Below are 21232 nucleotides of genomic sequence, written 5' to 3'. Positions count from 1 at the left end.
GCCAAGCACGTGCGCACAGGAGGCAGCCGGCGCGAGCCGCTCGGAGGGGGGGGGGCTGGCTGGCTGCCCGCTGCTGCCGCCGGTGACCGGAGCGGGGAGGAAGGAGGGGCACGGACGAGCCGCCGCCATCCTGCCCCGCTCCGGTTTGAAAGCAGCGCCCCGCGGGGCGGCCCGTGCCACGCCGCGGCCCCGCCCGCCCTGTGATTGGCGAGAGAAAGGGAGGGAGCGAGTGCGCGCCAGGCCCCGGCGTGTCGCAGCGAAGCCGTCCGGCTGGCCCCCGCTGCCGCGGCGCCGCGCGTTCCGCCCTGAGCGTGTGTGCGGGCCCCGGAGGGGAGCCGAGCCGAGCTGGGCGAGTTGCGTGCTGCCGGCGCCGCCGCTGCCATGGAGAGGGGAGGCGGCGGCAGCGGGAGGGGGTGACTCCGCGCCCCTTCCCCCGATGAGACTGTGGCTGGTCTGGCTGGGCTGCTACACCCTGTTCCTGTGGGTGCTGAGGAGGAGGATGTGGTCTGGCCCTGCCAGGTACCTGAGGAGCCCTTTATCCAGGTCCCTCTACGTGAATATGATGGGCAGCCACAGCCAGCCAGCCCCGGGCGCCAGGGAGAACCACCAGGTACAGCCCCAGAGGCAGCCGCCCTTCCCGCCCCTCCCCTCCCCCACCCCGCCTTCCCTCCCGGTGCCCGGCGGGGCCGGGCTGGGCGGGGGGGCTTCCCGGCGCCGGCGGGCACAGGGGCCTCCTTCCTTCCCTCCCTCCCTCCGCCGTCCCCCGGGAAGCCGGGGAGCTCCGCCGGGGGCAGCGGGCGGGGGCGTCCTCGTCCGCCTGGGCGCCCTGAGGTACCGGCCGCCGCGGGGAGGGGGCGGAGCGGGGGACCCTGGTGCGGGCTGAGGGGGGCACCGGGCCGGGCAGCGCCAGACAAAGAGAGGGAACAGCTCGGTCCTCCCGGGGAGAAAGTTGCCGTGTGCCCTCCCTGTGAAATACGTCCGGGAGCCTGCTGGGAGGTAAGGTGAGGTACTGGGGCTGAAGAGCCGCCGGGGGAAGGTAGACGGGGCTCGATGCCGGCGAAGCGTGCTGTGGGCTGGGGCGTTCGCCGCGGGAGGGTCGTCGGAGCGAGTCCGGCGGTAACGCCGGGACGGGGAGCCAGCGCGGTGTCCCGAGACTGATAACGCGTCGGGTTGGGTGTCGGAGCGGCTCCTGTGAGATTTAAACCTTCGTCTTGCGTTTTTCCTGGTGAGCTGTGAGTAAACACTGCTTGAATGAAGTTTGCAGGTGGTGTTGAGTGGGCTGGGTTTGTAATCACAGAGATGTTCTAATTAATGCTGGTGTATCTAGAGGACAATAAAAAAAGTGAGCAACTGGGAAACTGCGAAGCTCACAGAGGGCTTGGAACAGTAGTAGATGGCAAGCTAGAAATGAGTTTGCAATGTGATACGGCTATAATAAAAGGTTAGTGCTATATTCGGGCAGTTTAGGCACATGGATCAGTACTTTGTGGAGACGTTAGGGACTATACCCTTGCTACACAATGGTTATGTGATATGATTGCATTTGGAATATGTTCAGATCTGCACTACATTTTACTAAAACGCTACTGAAAAATCTGACAGGAGTTCACAAGGGCTAATAAAAACTCTTAGTGCTGAAGGAAGATACTGACTTATTCTAAGTAAAAAATACAGAGCCAAGCTAATGAAGAAGACGTAGCATAAATACTTGAGGACTGCTGTACAAAGGAAGAACATAATTATGCATCATAATTCTTCAAGCTGATCCGTTACTGGAGTGCTCTGAGTGGGCACTGACACCCAGAATCTTGCTAACGAGTGAATGTATTACTGGGATTTAATGAATATGGTCTGCTGTTTGGATCATTCAGAAAGTAAGTAGGATGACAAAGAGAAGTAGAATTTAGATTTACAGAAAGAACTTCCTTCTGGTGAACAAAGAAAATCTGGAAGTCTTTTGTGGTGTTAAAAACTGTACTAGAAAGACAAGTCAACCAAGGAAATGTGTTATGGGGAAGATTATGTCATTCACGGGTAGATGGTCTGCAGTGGATAGTCTCCATTTCTAACTTATTTGATCTAGATTTTAAATCTGAAGTATTGATTATTTAGTAAGTTTAGTAAGATTTAAGATTACTGAGTTTGTGGTTTACTCATAAGTAAAGATTGCATGTTGAGACCCCAGGTGCTCTCTCTCTCTGCAGTTTTACTGACTTCATTAGTTTTACTAATGTTAGCTAATGTAAAGTTAGCTAAAAGAACACTTTCTTCCTTTCACTAATAATTAGGCAAAAGTTGTCAATAATGATAATTTTTATTATAGCAAAGGTCTTAACTTACCTTTTCAGATTTTTGTGCTGTAGTTTTTCTACTATTGTGCTGTAAGAGATTGATACACTTTCTGTCATGAAACTAGTGGCCTGAAAAGGGCTCTTCATATATTGTACATGGAAGAAAACAAAAGCAGTTTATGTTGTGAGGAAGTAGTTACAGAATTAAGCTGTCTTTCACCACTTTTGTTATTTGAAAATTTGGTTTATCCTGTGTTACTTTTTTTTTTTCCTTCTTATAGTTTGCTATCGTTTCTGTTACTCACTAGTGTTATATAGGTAGTTGCCAATAACCTTATTGGCAAGATTAACCATGAAGAAGAAATTAGAAGAGGTCCAAGAACAATGCCTAATTTCTGGAAACAAGCTTCTCTTCTTACAGTTGTCACCATCATCATTCTGCCACTGGTTATGTCAATATATATCAATATTTAGAAGTCTTAAAGACAAGAATTGTAGGACTGTTGGTTTCCATGGTCAGATATTGGAACTACAGGTGACAGAGTTCAGTGCAGAACCAAGGTTTAAGAGCTCAGGTGCAGCACATATGTAGTCATATCGCCTACGGAACAAAGCCTGTGTTTCCCAAAGCTTTGATGGTTGGATACATTTTCTTCTGGACTGAAAATGGCAACACATTGGAAAAGGCAGATCATCTGAGCCACTCCAAACCTGTCCAGTGTAGCGAGGCAGCAGCCTCATGAATGAACCTGACACATATCCCAGCCTGCTCCTCAGCTCCATGGGATTGTTTGGTTCTGCCAGGCTTTTGAAATTGGCTTCTGAAGGTGGATGGACAAAGTACACAGGCTGCTGCTGTAGTGGTTTTTCATGGCTCACTAAGAATTCCTTTTGGGAATCACTGGTCTATGCTGATTCATTCAAGTAGCACTGTGCTGCAGTGAGAAAAGACCTAAACTGATAAATCAGTCTCGAGGATCCATGTGCCAGGTTCTATCATGTGGTACAGACTTGTGCAAAATCTGGTTTTTAGAGGAAAGGATCCCTTGCTTGTGCTACCCGTAAGTGTGTTTGAAAGTACAGTCGAGAGCCTGATTCTGCCAGAAATGTACCCATTATGCAAGTGGTTTTCAAAGTAAACCTAAGCAGGGATATGTTCGCTCCTCGGCTGAAGGGTCTTGACATCCCTTGCTACTTTGGGTCAGTGTTTGATGGAGCCCCTGTTTATGAATCTGGCATAATGATCTTGGTGCAGCTGTCTATTCCCCTCTGCTTGCTGGCACTACTATTGTGAAGCAGCAGGACACTAGAATAAGAATCCTTTCTCATTATTATTTGTATTACAGTAGTGACTGGAAGTCCCATTGTGATGAACACTGTGTAAACATGTGTTAAGTGACTGTTGCTGCCCCAACAAGGTACAACAAATGTGAAGGGATTAGGATATGAGCATACATTTTGCATAGTATGGCTATAGACACAATCTTAGGTGTTAAATTGTTTGGCAGTTACCCCAGCTGACCATTTGCTGTCCTTCTATGTGCATTTTTACAAGATTCTGTTAAAACTCTCCGTTTCTCTTTAAGATACTTACAACTCCCTATCTGCACAATAAACACATACAGCCAGATTAGGGAACATTATTGCAAGATCTAAGGGGGAGATAAGAGAGTGTTAGCTGTAGGGAATAATTCTTGATATTAGAAAACAGACACAATGGCATTAGAGATTGTATGAGAAGGTCTGACAATAACTCTGCATAAGCGTGGGAGAGTGAAAAGTAATAGCGATGTTCTTAATTAAAATTACATTTAAAACTTTTTTTTGTAATTGCTGCATATTGAGTGGAGGGGGTTTTTAGCTTGGTATTGCAACCTAGCAATGAGCAACCTTTTGAATTTTATTATCAGTACTGACATTCCAGAATGCTGCAGCATTAGAGGCATTTGCTGGAGGTGCAGAAGGTGGCCATGAGGGTCCTAAAATTTCAGAATTTCTATAGGTTTGCCTTGTTTTGCACAAGTTTTTTGCATTTAAAATAATGTAAGGCAGGTGTTAAAGAAGGAGTTTAGACATGCCTTACAAGTGGATAGTAAAATATTAGGATATTGTATGGTTTATTACTTTTCCAGCTAGATTTGGTATCCAAAAGTAGCATCCTTTTTCTTCACAATTAATTGAACAATAGCTTACATATCAGAGTTAGTTTAGTTTGTATAGGAGTGGTTGTTACCTGGTAACACAAGGCAAAAGGAGTCATTGGCCCATTTTAGCTTGGGCTTTATATTTTACCAATATAAAAGTATAGAACTGCCTTTCAGCTGATACTGATGACTTCCTAGATGTGGGAACCTGCTCCTTTGTTTAGTAGAGATGCTGGGAGGCAGCTTCATAGATGTAATTGTTTCAAAAGACTTGTGGGCCTGCTTGTTGGTACTGGTAAGTGAAGAAACATAGCCCAGCAATGCTGTAAGACAGACAAGCTGTTGTCTAAAGTATTGATTGGATTCTTTATCTCCTTTCCTGGAAAAATATTGTAAATGCACTTGATGATTTCTTTTCAGAGGATGCCTAGGGAAAAGTTGAGAATGAGTTGGAAGATAGAAAACAATGTTATCCCACTTCATACTATTTTATCAGCGCGGTGCTATTCCATAGAGGACCTGTGTTTGCTTTCTAGGGAAGTTACTTTGTAAAATTCTTCAAAGTACAGGGTGATGATTAAGACAAAAAATAAAAGCATTATTTCTTAGCAAGTAATTGGTCCTCACTTGATTACAATTCAAATCTAAGTTAAATCCTGAAGCTTGTTGAAAAGTCTGCAGGAAAAACTAAATTTTTATATTTACAGAAATTGATAATAGCCTTCTGTGTATTCAGGTTTTTTTAACTACTTCTGGTTTTATATTGCTGAACTTTTTAATGATCCTTTATCTCTTTCTCTAGTGGTATGTCTGCAACACAGAACAGTTGTCTGAATCCCTTCAGCCTATTTTTGTCCAGAGTTACCTTGACCAAGGAACACAGATCTTCTTAAACAACAGCATTGAGAAATCAGGCTGGCTGTTTATCCAGCTCTATCACTCTTTTGTGTCCTCAATTTTTAGCCTCTTTATGTCTAGAACATCTATCAATGGGTAAGTGAAAAGTCAATCTTAGGTCAACTCATACAGTTTGGATTTAGAGTTTTCAAGTGTTCAGCCCTACCCCTTGATCTGTCAGCGTTTCTTAAATTTGTAGTTTTCCCTTCGCCAGTCTAACAGATCTGAAATGCCCTATTGTGCTCTTCACACCCAACCCTCTTAACTGAAGAACACCATTTCCAGTATGGGGAGACAGAGGAGGTAATAGCAATTAAGAAGAGATAGTTGGAGGACTCTAATTGTATTTTATAACCATTACTTGTATTAATTTCCTTCTGAATAAGAGTGTTCTCTTTGTGTTAGACTACCTCTTCCCTCTGCTTTCTTCCCCCCTCCCCTTGCCCTTTACTTTACCTTACTGCTATATCTGTATCAGTTACTGTTATGATTGTCCTTGTGTAAGTGGCTGTATCCAGTCAGTTCTGTATTGCATCTAAAACTCTTTCTAGTAGAGACTGTGTGCATACCCACTGTAAACCTAGGCAGATTTCTAAACAGTGCAGAAGTTGGTTGAGTGTTGTGTCTGGTAACACTGATGTGGAACAAAATTCTGCCCTTTCTCTTATTCTGTAAAACTTAATTTTACCTCAATTTGTGTGTAAGCTGTACTTGAACAGGTAACTGCTGATGTAGCATGTTTCACTGATGAAACATCAGGAAAGCAGGAAAAGAGAAGTTTATAAAACAATATTCTCCTAGTCTCACTGTATCAGTCTCTCCTGTGTGGCTGCAGGGGAATTTAGCTGTTTGTGGGTGCTTTAGTATTTTTTCAAAGAAGTCAGTGCCTTTTTGTGCTCACATCACCCCATTCAGACATATGTTTAACTGCTTATCAGTTTTGACCTTATGAAGAATGTATTTTGTTACATTTACCTGATTTCTCCACCAACCTCACCTCTACACCTACTACGTAATTCTACACAGTCTCATATGAGGATAGTAGCTGTCTACTAAGGCTAGAAAAATAATCTTTTTCCTTATTTTCTAACCAGATGATTTTCTGAGCTTCCTGTGGTGTTCTTAGTTACTTGTAGCTTTTTATAAAGGTTCCTTTGGTCCCCTCTTCTTCCTTTCTCTTCCCTTTTTTTTTTTTTTTTCAAAGGCTCTCCACTGCTTTGAATAACACCTCATAGTGCTGTTAGGAATAATAGCTATGAGCCAATTATACAGTGTGGACCACACAAGTGTGCTGCACGGAGGCTCTACTTAAATTGGCTGTATTCTGTTTATTTTTATACATTTAACGTCCCGCTTTAGTTTCTTCTATATGACTTTGTATACTCTATCCTTTTTGTTTGTTTGTTTTTTAGTACAGTCTATCTTTCCTAGTCCACTTCTTTTTCACATTTTTTTTATTCTTTGATTCTTTTTATCTTTGTTTACCTTTTTTTCCCCTTGAACATAAAAGATTTCTGTTCATTGTCTTTTAAGTTTAACCTGCTGTCCAACATTAGTTTAAAGAATAGTATTTATCTACCTTCAGTCTATTACTGACCGGTTCTTTTTCCTCTGCTTGTTTTCTGAACTCTTTCATCTTCTGAACTCTGCTGTGACAGCTGAAATCTGTCACTATGTAGTGTTCAAACAGTTGTGGGCGGGTGTATCATTGACTTGATCCATAAGGAATCCAACTGTCACCTCTACTCAATTCCTTAATGAGTTGCCTATTTTTTATTCCACAGTTCTTCATGTTGAATGCAGGATCTGCAGATAGCAGCACAAGCCATTGTAACATACAATTAAAAAAATCTCTTTTGCCACTCCAGCAGTGTTACCCTCATCCTTTCTTTAAATCTGTTCCCTGGCTTCCCTCCTAGTTCCACATCCTATTCCTCATTCATTGTGCATACTTCTGTGTCTGCAGCCATTTTATTTCCTCTGCTATTTCATCTTTTTTTTAAAGTAGGTGGCAGAGATTCGAATCTGCAAACGTGACAAATAAGGCTCAGCCTTTATCTTTGCCTCTCTTTCTCTCCCCCCTCTTTTTTTTTTTAATGCGATCGTTTGCTTGAGCTGCACCCCATGAGCTCTTCCTTACCTAATCAAATTCCTCCTGAAGTCTTAACCACTGTAACTGCATGTGGCTATGTGTTTGATCTCTGACAAGTGCAAGGCAAGTTGAACTGGATTTAAAATTTATCTGAGCAGTGACCTTGTCTACTATTATGTGTGACTGATTGCTGCCAAAGCACATTCTAAATTACTTCATTGTCCTTCCTGTTAAAGTTTGTACAAAATTGGTCATTTCTCATTTTTACATTTCAGATTGCTGGGAAGGGGCTCAATGTTTGTGTTTTCCCCAGAACAATTTCAAAGACTGCTTAAAATAAATCCAGAATGGAAATCCCACAGACTTCTTGATTTAGGGGCTGGGGACGGAGAAGTCACTAAAGTAATGAGTCCTCACTTTGAAGAAATCTATGCCACTGAATTGTCTGAAACTATGATATGGCAGCTTCAGAAGAAGAAATACAGGTATTGTACTGAATACTTCCTACATCCTTTATATCAGACAGCAAAGTAATCTATTTGTAATATTTAATGAATGTTCAGTATTTTCAGTCAATTCCTCTATTGTTTGATTGTTATGAAAAATGTTGACCTGTACAAAAGCAGGAAAGCAAACACACCTGATGTTCCCTGTTACCAGCGCTTTTGTTATGCGGATGTTCCCTGTTACCAGTTAAGACAAAATATGCAACAACCATTTTGAAGTCTTTCTTCATAGCTTCTCTAAATTGTTATAATCAAGGGAGTCAGGAAGATGAAATTCAGATGAACAGTCTAAGTGAACAGACCAGAATTGCAAGAGGAAGACTCAGGTACTGCAGAGAAAGCAAACTGAATCCTGGTAATAGGGATACCTTGATAATCTGTGTCTATCTAATCCCACAGTATAGATGACTGTGTTAAGATTTTTTTGTTCTTGCTGTGCTTAGCTCCTGCTGTTAAGATTGAATGATACTTAGTAACAAAAACCTCAGCACTTTCAGAACTTTGTTCATGTACTGGTCACAGCTCCTGGAGGTTCTTGCAGGCAGCAATCCAGTCTTACTGAGTAATGGTTAGTATTTCAGGCACTATATCCCTAGACTTCAGCCCAAAGAATGAAGGAACTGTGGATTTCTTTTCTTCACCTGTCTTTGAGTGGAAACATAACAGCTACTTTGCAATCCGGGTTTCCACACTGGTAAATCAGAGTGGATAAAATGCAGCAAGCCATTGTTGTTCCTTGAGAAGTATCTTCAGTTTTATTCTAGGACAACACATTTTTTTAATGCCTGGGCTTTTGGTTTTTGTCTCCTTTATTGCCTGATGATTATAAGGCAATATAAAGGTTTGTATGGCTGGATATATAGCCTTGCCCCCATTGTTGATTTAGTTTCTTTTCCAAAAGACCAGAAGGATCATGTCTGTCTCTTCTCATTGCTTAGGTGGCTGACCTTACGGCACTATCAACGCATCCATAGGGAATTTTTGTCTTCAGTGGTTCTCTCTGAACTCAGCTTGTGTCTGTTTAACAGACTGCATCTCTTTCTCTTTCCCTTCGTAGGGTGCTTGGTATAAATGAATGGCAAAACACAGGATTTCAGTATGATGTTATCAGCTGTTTGAATTTGCTGGATCGCTGTGATCAACCACTGACTGTATTAAAAGATATTAGAAGTGTACTGGAGCCAACTAGAGGCAGAGTCATTCTAGCATTAGTTCTGCCATTTCACCCATATGTGGAAAATGGTAAGTACACAGATTAATAGCTATTTAGGCAGGTAAAGAAAATATTTGTTGGTTATAGTATCCCAAATTAAATGTTTAATAAATAATTGGGATGTTTGTATTTGATTTTTACAAATAACTTGTACAGTGCATGTTCAGAAGTATGAAATCATAGGTAAATAGGCCACATGATGTAAGCTGGTTTCTTAATTCCCCAACTTACATTGTTGGCACTAACAAAAAGCTCAAATATTGAAGTCACATATCCTGTTCTGCAGGTTGCCACATTTGAGCTGTGTTGGAGCAACATGGGAAAACTGATCTCTGATTAGGGCCCTCTGCTGCTGTCATATAGGTAACCCCAGTTGTCTCTAGCATCCATTCAGCAAAACCATCAGAACTGTCTGTAGTGCCAAATAGAGCAGTTCAGGTCAAACTGTTTCAAGTATTCCAGATGAACCGCACCTAAAAATTCATAGGGAGATAACGTTCACTTTCCAACATGAGCTCTCAAAGTAAAATACAGACCCCTACTAATACAAAGTATCAACCACTAGTTATATTGTAACTGGAATAAAAAAGTAAAATTCAGTACCAAAACTCCATTATTTCCCCTAGTTGCATTTTAAAGAAATACATGAGAGATTTTCAAATGAATCTGTCCTTATGACTAAACTTCAAAAGAGACTAGAAACTTTTTTTTACGTGCCTATGATTGTGGATTCAGGTTGAAGCACCCATAAAAGTGGTTTGAATTCCAGAAGGCTGGTATTCATCGGTTGTTGTTTGGACACTGGCTCTCCTCGAGTATTAAGACTTGTCTGTGGAAAGGCATGTATGCCCAGAAAATACAGAACTAATAACCTTAACATTCTGGCAATCACAAATGCAGCAAACTGAATCTGTTTTCCTCTTTTTATGTGCTAGTGGTATTTTTGCTGGGGTGTGGGGTGGGGAGGGTGGGGGTTAAGTATAAAAAATAAAGCCATCAGATGAAGAATTGCTTAAAATACAGTATTTGAGCATATAATTTTGTAACTATTCTGAAAAGTCAAGTGTCTTAAATGAGACGGAGGGTTGACTTATGCATCTGTACAGTATTTCAAGCATATTTGGTTACAACTTATTGTTCCTATAATGTGGAAAAATATGGCTTCCTCTTTTAAAAATTCTTTGAAATTCCAAATAACAGCAGTGTCTTTCTGGTCTTCATTGGCATATTAGAAGCAGAAATTGAGAAATTATTTGGGTGACTTTTTTATTTGTGTGCCTTCAAAACTACATGCCATTGTGTTTTGCAATCGCTGTTGCACCCAGCGTCTGCTTTTCTGTATGTTGTTGGGTAACCATGTGACAGACCACATGCAGCTTCCTGGCTCAACAGGAGGTAGATAAATTAGGGAAGAAACTACTCTAAGTCTGCTTATATCCTTCATCATTAATCTCCTACAGTATATTGGGAGGAGAATAGAGTGTTAAATTTATAAATCCCAAGGGACTTGGAGACCTGTTCTGTGACTGTTGAACTGGGTCATTCCTACCTGTTGAAAGTTGAAAACTGTTGTAAGATGTCTTGTAAACCGAAGTCATACTTTTGTTTGTGGTGGTGACTTGTAGCAGATTAGTCACTTTGCTTAAGGCAGTTTTGTTTCCTTAATAGCTTCTGAAACTTAAAAACATACTCAGTTCGTCTGTTTACCACTATCATGGATATGGGCCCATATAAACTTCTTTAGACAATGCAGGTTAGCACACGCAAAAGTTACTGTCATTCCACTGAAGCTTTCCCACTTTAAAGTACAATTAAATAGATCTTAAGAAACAGACAATGAACTGCCAGACTGTCTTGATGATGTACAAATGATTTTAGAATTCCAGTATTTTCATTCAGCTGTTCTACAAGACAAGGCATTTTTAAAAGTGTTAGATATGTACATATACTTTATATTTAACAAAAAAAAATACTTGGCACATTCAAAGAGGAGAACATTTCATGGCTCAAGTAACTTCTTGCAGCAGCTAATTAAAAACAGTTTGGACCTGCCTAGAGAAACTTTTGAATTTTAGAGGGGGGAACAAATGGAGGAGAGATGAGGCAGGTAAGGTGTTTGATCAGTGTATAGATCAGTTTCTAGAAATGGAGAAATAATTTTAATCAAAATGAGATATTTGGGTTATTACATGTAATGTAATCGGAGGGTGATTGTGGAAACTGTCTATGTGAATAACATAAAACTTGCTTGAAGAGAACAAAGCAAGGTGGAGGAGGAGGTAAAATATATTTCTGTGCTTACTGTTTCTGGAATTACAGTGACACCTAGAGTCCAAAGTCTCTTAATCATAAATTCTTTCTGGGGCTTTTCAGAGTTTTATTTTCAACATACAGAACAACAAATAATGCACTTATTGCACATGTCTACATTTGGCAAGTAGGCCAGATGAATCATAAGGTATTAGACTAGTCACATAAGAACATGTGTTGTTATAACTTTATGTTTTTAATAGGTATCCCACAAAGGATTTTTATATGACTTTATATTTCCTAATATAGACATCATATTTACATAAAGGCATTATTAGATAATATATGACTAGACTGGTTTAAGTTTCTCTAAAATAAAAATGTCAGAGACACCATACTTCAGAAGTAGTAAACACTAGCAGCCTGGGATTGTGAAATTTTCTTGTTGAACACATTAATGTCCTTGTGATTGATTGACAGGGATAAGAAGACAAAGGTGTGTTTTCCATCTTCCTGAAATACTTGGTACTAAATTGAGCTGGAAACACAGAACTGTGCTAGATGGACCCTTGCTTTGTCTCAGTTGTCAGCTCTCATCTCACTGAAGTGAGAAATGCCATTTCATTTGTTAAACAAAGCCTTGCTTTATTTAAATGATGATAAAAGATGCAGCTGTTCTTTAGGAGGGAGAATGCCTGATACTAACAGATCTCTTGTAAAAGTGCTAATTTTATAGATTGGCTAGGTAGTAACTGCTAAAAAAAAAAAGGTACTTCTAAAAAAAAAAAAGTATGCTACCTTGACTAGGTAGTATACTTCTGTGTTCATGCTTGTATCCATGTTGAACAGGCATGTAAAGGCAAAACTTGGTGCTCTGGGTAATCCTGACTTTGGATGGTAGGACTGGAAGATGGGGGTTGTCTGTCTAGCAAGTGAATTTTAATATTGCAGGAGCAACCTTCTCACTGTGACCACTACTTTCCTTTCCTAAATAGGGTAGGAAGAAGCTCTCATCCCAACTGAGCTTTACCATGATAATACATGCATTTATATTGTCTGTTTTTTCTGCTTGCCTGTCCACAGAATACATAGGTTTTGCTCTGTTTAAGCTGTTGTTAAGACTCAGTAGCTGTTGATCTGTATATCTGTTACATCGATAACTATTGCATTAACATGACTAAAACCAGTATTTCACCTATGAAACAAGTTTATTTTCTGTTGCTGTCAATTATCATACATCTTTCACGAATGCTCAATTCATGTAAAAGGAATACATGTAAATTTATGTAAAAAGAAAAAAAGACAGAATTAAATCTAAACTGAAAAAGGAAACTTCTATGAAGCATTAGTAGTTATCTTATGAAAGACAAAGACTTTTCCCATGGTTCTTATTCTTGCAGAATGGAAAATGAAAGTAATATATAACATGGATGTAATGTACAATGCACTTGGCTTTGGTGATCTGTTTAGAAGATACTCTTGAAGAACACTGCTGTGCAAGGTTTTCTCCTCTCTTTTTAAAGCAAAGGAAGTCTGTGAAGAAGCTTAACTTCTTCATCTGCCCCTTTGCTTGCATGAGAAATATTGAACAAATCTGAACTGCTGCACATGCTCATCTGTTCTGATAAACAGTGTCATCTTCCAAATCATCCTAGGAGACAAATGTAGAAGTATTTTGTTATTGACGTGAACTTTTTTTTTAATAAAGGCAGAATTTCCTTTTTGAGGCAAACTCCATCCCTTTACTGTTTCAGTAAAGTCCTTTCTCCCCACTTATCCAGTTGCTTTTGTCCATGTGGCATCTGCAGGATTCAAAACTTATTTCTTTTCCTCTTGGCTCTTCCTAATCTCCAGGGAGCACAGGAGCAGTAAAACATACCCCTTATTTTCACAGTGTTCATATCTGACCCTCAAACCAAGGACCAGGTCATGTCAGCAGCGACTTGAAGTCTTTAAAGGGGTAATTACGGAGGAAAACAGTTGGGGTTGTATAGAAATCAAGGAAGTAAAAATAGAGGAGAAGTGTTTGACTTTGTTCTATGTTTCTTTTGGTTTCTCCTTGCATCTCTGAGGTGGTGCGGTCCATGCTCAGAATAGGAAAGAATTTATACTGTTTATCAAGAGAAGCAACATTTTTGAAGCAGGATTTTGAAGCCATTTTCTTTGCTTGCAAATACATGTGACTTCTAAAGTTGTTTTTTTGTAACTTACATGGCATATGCAAAATTATTGTCATATGGTCACATAAGGCTTCTTGCCATAAATTTGGAATAATGCAATAAGTTGTGTGGCTTTACCCAGTGATGTTGAATACTTAGTTTAAGCTCTCTAAGTTGAAGGAGGGGGAAATATCTGGAAGAATGTTGTAGAGCTTTTATAACAGTTTTGCTAGGTTTCTGTCACCTAGCTGTGACAGAAAAATAGAAATATTTTTCAAAAATGAACTCTTAAGAGCTCTATGTGTTTTACCAAACAGTCCAGAACCACTTGTTGAGACCTGTTCTTGGCAAAATACAAATTGATGGAAGCTTCATTTTTAAATGTACATACATACATTCTCTAAGGTATATACTATCATATATATATATATATATGTATAATTATACATGTATGGTCATTTAGAATGCTTTATAATGTCTTTGACTGTTGTGCAGAATACTTTTTTAGACCTTTATCAACTTTAAAAAAGAAAAGTCTATTTCCATAGGAAATAGAAATGGTATACTCTTAAAAACTGTCAGTTTCCCTCTTTCCCCATAAATTTCAGTATTGGTAGATAGATACTTACAGGCCGTCGGCAATGTTCAGCATACCTCTGCTTTTGAAGTTCTTGGGCAATTGCTCGAAAAATTTTTCGTCCACTACTGATTTTCTGCAAATTATTTAAAATATTTTAGGTCAGTGCTACATTTGAAGTTGGGGGAAACATCTTGTTCTACCTTTTATAATTCTGATTTTTTTCCCTGTATATGTCTTTGGGAAAGTTACTAAACAACACTTTAAGAACATATGGTTTGGCAGGCAGAAGGGTTTTAAATTACGTTAATATTGCATCTCTTAACATACAGACTTTCTTTAATGGATATTTAAATGCATGGCTTCTGATTTTTATTCAAGGATACATGGTGATAGAGGTTCTTAATAAACTTGTTTTAAATACATTAGGGTTTCCCTCAATGCAGCATTTAAATAAACAAAAAAATAATAGCAAAACCTGTTATTTTCAGAAGAAGTTCAAACAAAATTTACTTGAAACCTAAAGGAAGCTCTGTATTGGAGATGGCCTTTACATAGATTGGCTTTATCCTGTATCTAATTTGTTAAAAATAAATTAATTAACTAATTAGTTTAAAATTAGTTAAATGTAAAATCATTAACTAGTTTTGTACAAATCTGAAGTGAAGCCTTAACAGCTCTGAATGTCTCTCTTAACTGAATCATCAATTAATCACAAAATTGATTAATTTATACTTTAAAAAGACAGGAAAAAAAAAAAGCTCTGAGTTGCAGACAAAGCAAACAAAGTGATAACATACACAGTTCTCTGCACTTTGGTCTTCATTCCCACTTTTCTTTAGCAGCTTTGGTTTTAACTGGAGGGAGGGATAATAAAATAAAAAACAATTAAAACATAAGATGAGAAGCCAGCTGCTAAGGTAGCAGAATAGGTAAAAGCATTGCCCTTTTACAGCGCCAAATAGTTTGTAGGTAAAAGTCTTTATTAGATCAGCTTATACCATTGGAAAAAACAGAGAAGTTTTCAGGCATGTAAGGCCTTTTTCAGCTTCTGGTAGTAGATGTAGCAAGTATTTTTGCTTTGAGTACAGTGGGAGCTGCCTGAAGCACTACCCAATTCTCAAAAATAAACCAGTGGCATCACAGATATCAGTTTTTCCCCTGAAGAAGGCTTGATTAATTTTTCCCACTATACTACTTCACCTATTTTAAAGAAAAACAAAAATCAAAAAGGCTGTCCTGTCTTTGTGCTTAGACAGTGATCACTACAGCAAAGAACCATTTTACCATATCATGCCACTTAGAACTGTGAAGTCCTCATTCTCATGTCAAAGTCTCATTATTATGTAAAGATTCCAGTTGCAGCTTTGGGTGTTTGTTTTTAACTAAACACAAATTTTGTTCTAGATTAAAAAAAAAAAAAATCCAATAGTTATGTAATTTTTCACCAAGTGCATTCTAATGTGTTTGTTTCCTATAAGCATAAAAGTTTTTCCAAGTCTCTGATATTTTTAAATTTTACCAACGCATCTCTTCTGTAGATGTATGATGTATAAATAGAATTTCATTACACAAGTAAAGTCAGTCTGCAGTAACTTTACTGCAGATCACAAATACTTTGACATTAAATTTAAATTATTTTACTTTTACTGGAAACTAATCCAGAGAGTCAATGACTTACGAAGGTAATTTCTAGTTTTGCTTTTTGAGTGTGCCTTGATAGATAATCTCCAACTTGTTGATTAATACTCTCAGGATAATTTTAACTTTAGAATACCTTTTCTTTTAGAAACTTTACTGAAAAAAGAAAACGTGGTTGCTATTGAGAGTACAGGTATGTGCCACATGAGTTTGCAGATGTGTGCAGCATATGAACTTCAACCAACCACCTCTTTAAAACTTAATCATAAAAGTTGTGGAATCTACGAATGTCTTTTTATTCTCCTTATGGAGATGTTAAAACTGCTTAGATTTACAAAATTAACAAAATCAGAAAAATCACTTTGAGCCTACCTTGTAGAGTACAAAGAATGTGAATACAGTAGTGCTGTATAGAGACAGTAAGGATGAGGTGATGATCATGAAGATAAAGACGGCTTTTCCATTGCTGTGCTGCTTCTCTGCTCCTTTATTAAAAGTGGGTATTAGAATAAAGGACAGTTCTTCACATAATTTTCTTAAGATTCTGCATTTCAGCCCCCTTCCTCTGAGGAATTAAAAAACCTTATACCCATCAATATTTTCTGGTTCATTTTCAGTCTAAATTCCTTAGTGAGATCACTCTTCTTTTGTTTCCGTGAATGTTTGCAAGGGCAATGGAGACTTGTTATTTTCGATTGTGAACCCTTCCTTTAGGGGTAGACAGAGAATAGAATCCAGTTTTCTGCTCTCATAAAAGAATATCTGAATAAAGCTTACAGGCTTTTGTTCAGAAATGCAATTAGGTAGAGGAAGGAAGGAATATAGGGAAAGTAATAATCCAGCTAGGGTTTTTTTTCTATTTTAGGCATGTAAAACTGAAATGTAGTTAATGACGTCTCATCACTTTCTTAACTAGAAGGCAAATGATACAAAGGTTCAGAACTAAAACTTTTTTCTCAGGTTGGCATAGTGAATCCCCAGTTCTGAGGCTCTGTACCCTGTTGCACATATTTCCACTAATTGTCAGTTTCTGTACTTCTCATTTTTCTGTTGATACTTCCTTTCTGATAGCCATTAAAGTCTTTATGCAAGAGGATGTAGAGTATGGTTAGATAACACAAGTACAAAACTTCTTTCTTTTGTAGCATTCTAGAGTCACTGGCATCATATGACAGAACAGTCTAATTAGCAAACAAGGTTAAGATGCTAATTTGTAGAATCCCTCCATGGTTTTACTATTGATATTTTAATACAGTTATACTACTCCTACTGGTTTTGTTGGTATTTCCATCTTAAATGCCATTGTTGATGTGTAAAAAAAGAGAGTATTTAGGAAAGATAATTTATTTATTTTAAGATGCTTCATTAAGAAGGAATGATCAACTGACCTGTTTTCGTTAGTACTGTTCCATCTCCTGTTTGTTTAGAATGGGGTGAACTTGAATTTGAAAATGCTATTCCACAGATATAAACAGCATTGTCATTTACAGTCAGATCATTGATCTGAAGTGAAATCTTATTTTCTGATAAATATACTTTGTACTTCTGATGATCAGTGCATTCAGGAGTACACAAATCCTCGTGTTCATCAGTTAAAAAGCGAAACCATAGAACTTCAGGTGGGAACGAGGAGCATCCAGAGGCAGAGAAAGCACATGGTAGGGACACAGTGCGTGTGGAGTAGTCAGCTTCCTGAAATCTGGGTTGTGTTACAGTGACTTGGCAGGTATCTGCAGTACCTGTTGAGAATAAGCAATTGGTAATGTGAGGGACAGTTAAAAAGCAAGGCACAATCTAAATAGAAAATAAGCTACTTCTGGTTCATTTGAGAAAAGGTGGGAGGAAAGGAAGAAAACAAACCATGTTTCAAACTTGAAATTTTTAAGGTTGTTTCCAGCAAACTTTTCTTTTAGATAATTCCTACAGCTTGCCCATGTGTTCATTTAACAGTTTTACCTATGTAGTAATGTGCTTAGCTTTCTGTTTTTCTGAAAAAGTATAGAGAAGATTCATTTATCTAAAATAATGTGAATGTCTCCTTTGGCCCTGGAGAAGACCAAAAGAATACTTTGTGTAGTTCCCTGCCTCAGATTTAGTCCTGAGTGGTTTGGGGATTTGGAGGGGTAATAGGCGGTGGGGGGGTGGGTGTCGTGTGACAACTCTAGATGCTCAGTGGAGTAGTTCTGCAAGGGTTTCCTCTCTCCTCCACTGTTCCTGGTCTGAGTCGAGTGAGACAGCCTGATGGCAGGCAGTGGAAATGTCGTAAATGGAGACATTTATAATTTAGCAATTTCATAACATTGATTAAAATTCATAATAGTTCCTAGACATCTTCCACTTCATCACATATATTGACTCTGGGTTTCTAAGGATAATAATATTGCGTGTTAGTTCTGACATTTAAAAATGTGTGCAGAGAAAACAGGAAGGTTAATCAGAGAAGAGAATTCTAATTTAAGGAACTGAAATGTAAGGTCTAATATGACTGGTCCGGAAGATTTTTTTTTTTTTTAAGTCCTTATTGACTTCCATAATTTAAATACTGTTTTAGTATATTTAATTTTATTCAAATAAATTGGTTAGTTATTTAAACAATGGAATTGAGATTATTTCAGTGAAAATGAAGGCGGTAACTTAACAGCATCCTTTTCTACTTCCTAGAAAATAACAAATTAGAAGAAAAATAAACTGAAGTCTCTTAATCTACTGCTGATACACAATTTATAAGCCTGTCCACGGTGGACAGTCAGCATTGTCCCTTCATCATTTTTCTCACTGACTGTTTTATGGACCAAATCCAAGCAGATTCAGTGTCTGTGACTTCTACAGGAATAAAATGAAAGTCTATTTCTGTGTCAGATCAACATCAGAGCTGTTCCATAGCAGCTACAGCAATCTGAAGACTGTGGTAACTAAGTTGTCGGTGTACTTGCACTCTGTGTGGTGAAAGGCAGTAGCTTGTGCTTCTGCAGTTGATCCTCTTCTCTTTTCCACCTTATTCTAGGGCTTTGGGTGGTCTTGCAGAGCAGAACTCCATGGCTTCAGTTCATGTAGATACTCTCTGCTGAACTTCCCAAACCCTCCTCCCAAACAAGCACAGCTGCACAGAAACCATGCTGCTGCTGCTGGAGCATTCTTTGCAGCGAAGTGCAGTAGGATTTGACCCAGAAATTTCAGACTTTTGGAAGAAAAAGCATTTGCTAACAGTTGTTTAATTTGGAAGTTGTATGAAGATAGCAGAAATTAGCTTGACTCTCAGCAAAAACTTTTACTACTCTTATTTTGTAGCTATGTTGCAAATCATAACCACAACATTTTCAATCTTGTTTAACTGCTATTACATGGGAAAATATAAGAAACTTTAAAAAAAGTCTTACCAGCACCGTACAGAATCCAGTCAAATGCCAGCATTAGCACGTTTTTTAATTTGTTGAAAGATGCCATTTCTTGTTACTCTCTGGAAATGATTCTGCTTGAAGGAAGAGGAACTTAGGAAATCTTTGGAGTTGCAGAACACTCTGAATCACAAGCTTGAGAACTTCCTGTTTAGAAGGGTGTTTACTATTGCATTTAGCAAACTGGTTAAAGGTACAGACCAAACCAGGAAACATTTGTTATTTGTGGATGACATTACTTAGAAAATGAGTGAAGAGTTTTAAATTTTGAACTTCTGAGAGCTGTACCTATAATCCTTCAGATTATATCGTTGGATATAACAAATGACATGTTTTCCAGCATACTACAAGTGTTTGGCTTCTTAATTTTATATGACCCTAAGCAGTCTTCATCGTATCAGCTAGTAGGTGGTCACTGGAGGAACAAAGATTCTGTAGCCATCCATTATAATGTGGTGGTCTACTGATGGAAGCTTCACAGCAAATCATAGTTTTCAACTTGCTGGCTCTATTTACTGTAATTACCTGAAGCCATCTTCGGCCAGACAGCGGGCATAAAGAAAGAATTTTATAATTCTGGAAGAGATCTTCATTAAATTGTCTGTCTGTCCATGTCTGCTGTACACCAACCTCACTAGTGGAAGTTACTTTTCAGACAGTCTTGGAACTGCTAGTTAAAAATGTAACAAAAGGTAAACTTAAGAAGGAGCTGCTTTTGAACAATAGGCAAAAACTTGAACTGATCTTGCAACAGCTCTACAAATGGCTTGTCAACTTCCTATTTGGAGTGGAATGAAATATAATCTATGTAATATGCTTTCTGTAAGAAAATACAACACACAATAAAGTTTTCTTTATAATTTAAACAAAACTGTTTTGTTTTCTCAGTAGGTGGCAAGTGGGAAAAGCCCTCAGAAGTTTTGGAAATCAAAGGGCACACTTGGGAAGAACAGGTGAATAGCCTGCCAGAAGTTTTCAGTAAAGCTGGTTTTGCCATAGAGGCTTTCACCAGACTGCCATACCTATGTGAAGGTGATATGTATAATGACTACTATGTACTAGATGATGCTGTCTTCGTCCTCAAGCCAGTGTAAGCATGTATGAAGTAAATCTCCAGAATCTAACCCAAGAAGCAGCCTCTGAAAGAGGGGTTTGATTTATGGTTACTTAAAGGGAGGGAATTCGGGGATTGCCATGCTAAATAAATACCATGTAAGAAATTTAAAGGCCAAAATACTAATGTATTTCTTTGTAGTGTGATTAGGGAAAAAAGGTTGGTTTTTAAACAGACTCTTCAGTTGAGAATTTCTTTTTTATCAGCTCTTAAACCAACAATGCATTCTGCAATCCAGCAGTAATGGGGGATATTTTTTTATACTTACCTGCAACAGGGATCAGATCCAAACAAAAGCAATAGTCCTAATAATGATGAAACTGATACAATGTGAACTATTGTTAAAGAAATCAAGTGAAATCTGGCAATAAAGTTATCCATTCAGTTCAAGCTTTGTTGAATATAAACTGTTGAAATGGATATTCTTCCATGCTGAGTTACTTTCTCTCTTACTGTCATTCTTCACATGTTTTTAATCATGCTAATAAACTTTTTTTGAGATGACTTTTTGCATTAACTTTTGTGTTCATTTTTGTAACCATAGCCACGCTTCTCTGCAGCAACTGCTCTTTGTGTTGAGAATCAAGCTTTCCGCAGCAGCACAACCTTGCGTTTATTTAAACAGCATTTAAGTATTGTTTAAAGGGATAATAGTCCACAAAAAAATGTATCACTTTTGGTTGGGTTTCCTTCATGTTCCTCTCAAAGCCTCATAAATCCTCATTGCTTTTGCATATGCCATTTTCCAGCTAAAGGGGTTATGGTAGAACTTGTCAAAACTGCACTTTAAACTGATGGGTTTAATAACAAACTTTCTAAGCAAGTTGCTCCCAGAAGTTTTCAGCTTAAAAAATTGCAGGCAGTTTCTTGCAAATCTTGCGAGTCAAACTGCCTCTGAGGATCAGGCTATAGGGACCTGATTTTGAAGGTTTTGCTAGCTTGGACATTTTCTT

The 21232-nt window shown here is 38.6% G+C and overlaps 2 protein-coding genes across 3 annotated transcripts; one reads left to right on the top strand and one right to left on the bottom strand.

Annotated features, from left to right (window-relative positions):
* The first annotated feature begins 38 nt into the window (after window positions 1–38).
* METTL9 (methyltransferase 9, His-X-His N1(pi)-histidine) lies at window positions 39–20783 on the top strand. 2 transcript variants are annotated; one of them, XM_075515415.1, is made up of 6 exons: window positions 39–610; window positions 5238–5428; window positions 7700–7909; window positions 8988–9172; window positions 15919–15963; window positions 20054–20783. In XM_075515415.1, the coding sequence occupies exons 1-6, from the start codon at window positions 437–439 to the stop codon at window positions 20257–20259; spliced, it is 1011 nt and encodes a 336-aa protein (XP_075371530.1). In that variant the 5' UTR covers window positions 39–436; the 3' UTR covers window positions 20260–20783. The 2 variants fall into 2 exon arrangements, with proteins under 2 accessions (XP_075371530.1, XP_075371531.1); XM_075515416.1 differs by lacking the exon at window positions 15919–15963 and having other exon boundaries at window positions 44–610.
* On the bottom strand, window positions 12727–19240 carry IGSF6 (immunoglobulin superfamily member 6). Its single transcript, XM_075515417.1, has 6 exons — window positions 19148–19240; window positions 17159–17509; window positions 16143–16255; window positions 14930–14986; window positions 14182–14265; window positions 12727–13044 (listed from the first exon to the last, which is right to left on the bottom strand). The coding sequence occupies exons 1-6, from the start codon at window positions 19212–19214 to the stop codon at window positions 13006–13008; spliced, it is 711 nt and encodes a 236-aa protein (XP_075371532.1). The 5' UTR covers window positions 19215–19240; the 3' UTR covers window positions 12727–13005.
* Window positions 20784–21232: the final 449 nt, after the last annotated feature.

The sequence above is a fragment of the Mycteria americana genome, chromosome 12 (genome assembly GCF_035582795.1).
Source record: "Mycteria americana isolate JAX WOST 10 ecotype Jacksonville Zoo and Gardens chromosome 12, USCA_MyAme_1.0, whole genome shotgun sequence".
NCBI classification, from domain to species: Eukaryota; Metazoa; Chordata; class Aves; order Ciconiiformes; family Ciconiidae; genus Mycteria; species Mycteria americana.
The sequence above is the reverse complement of the archived record's forward strand: the minus strand, read 5'-3'. Positions and strand labels throughout refer to the sequence as shown.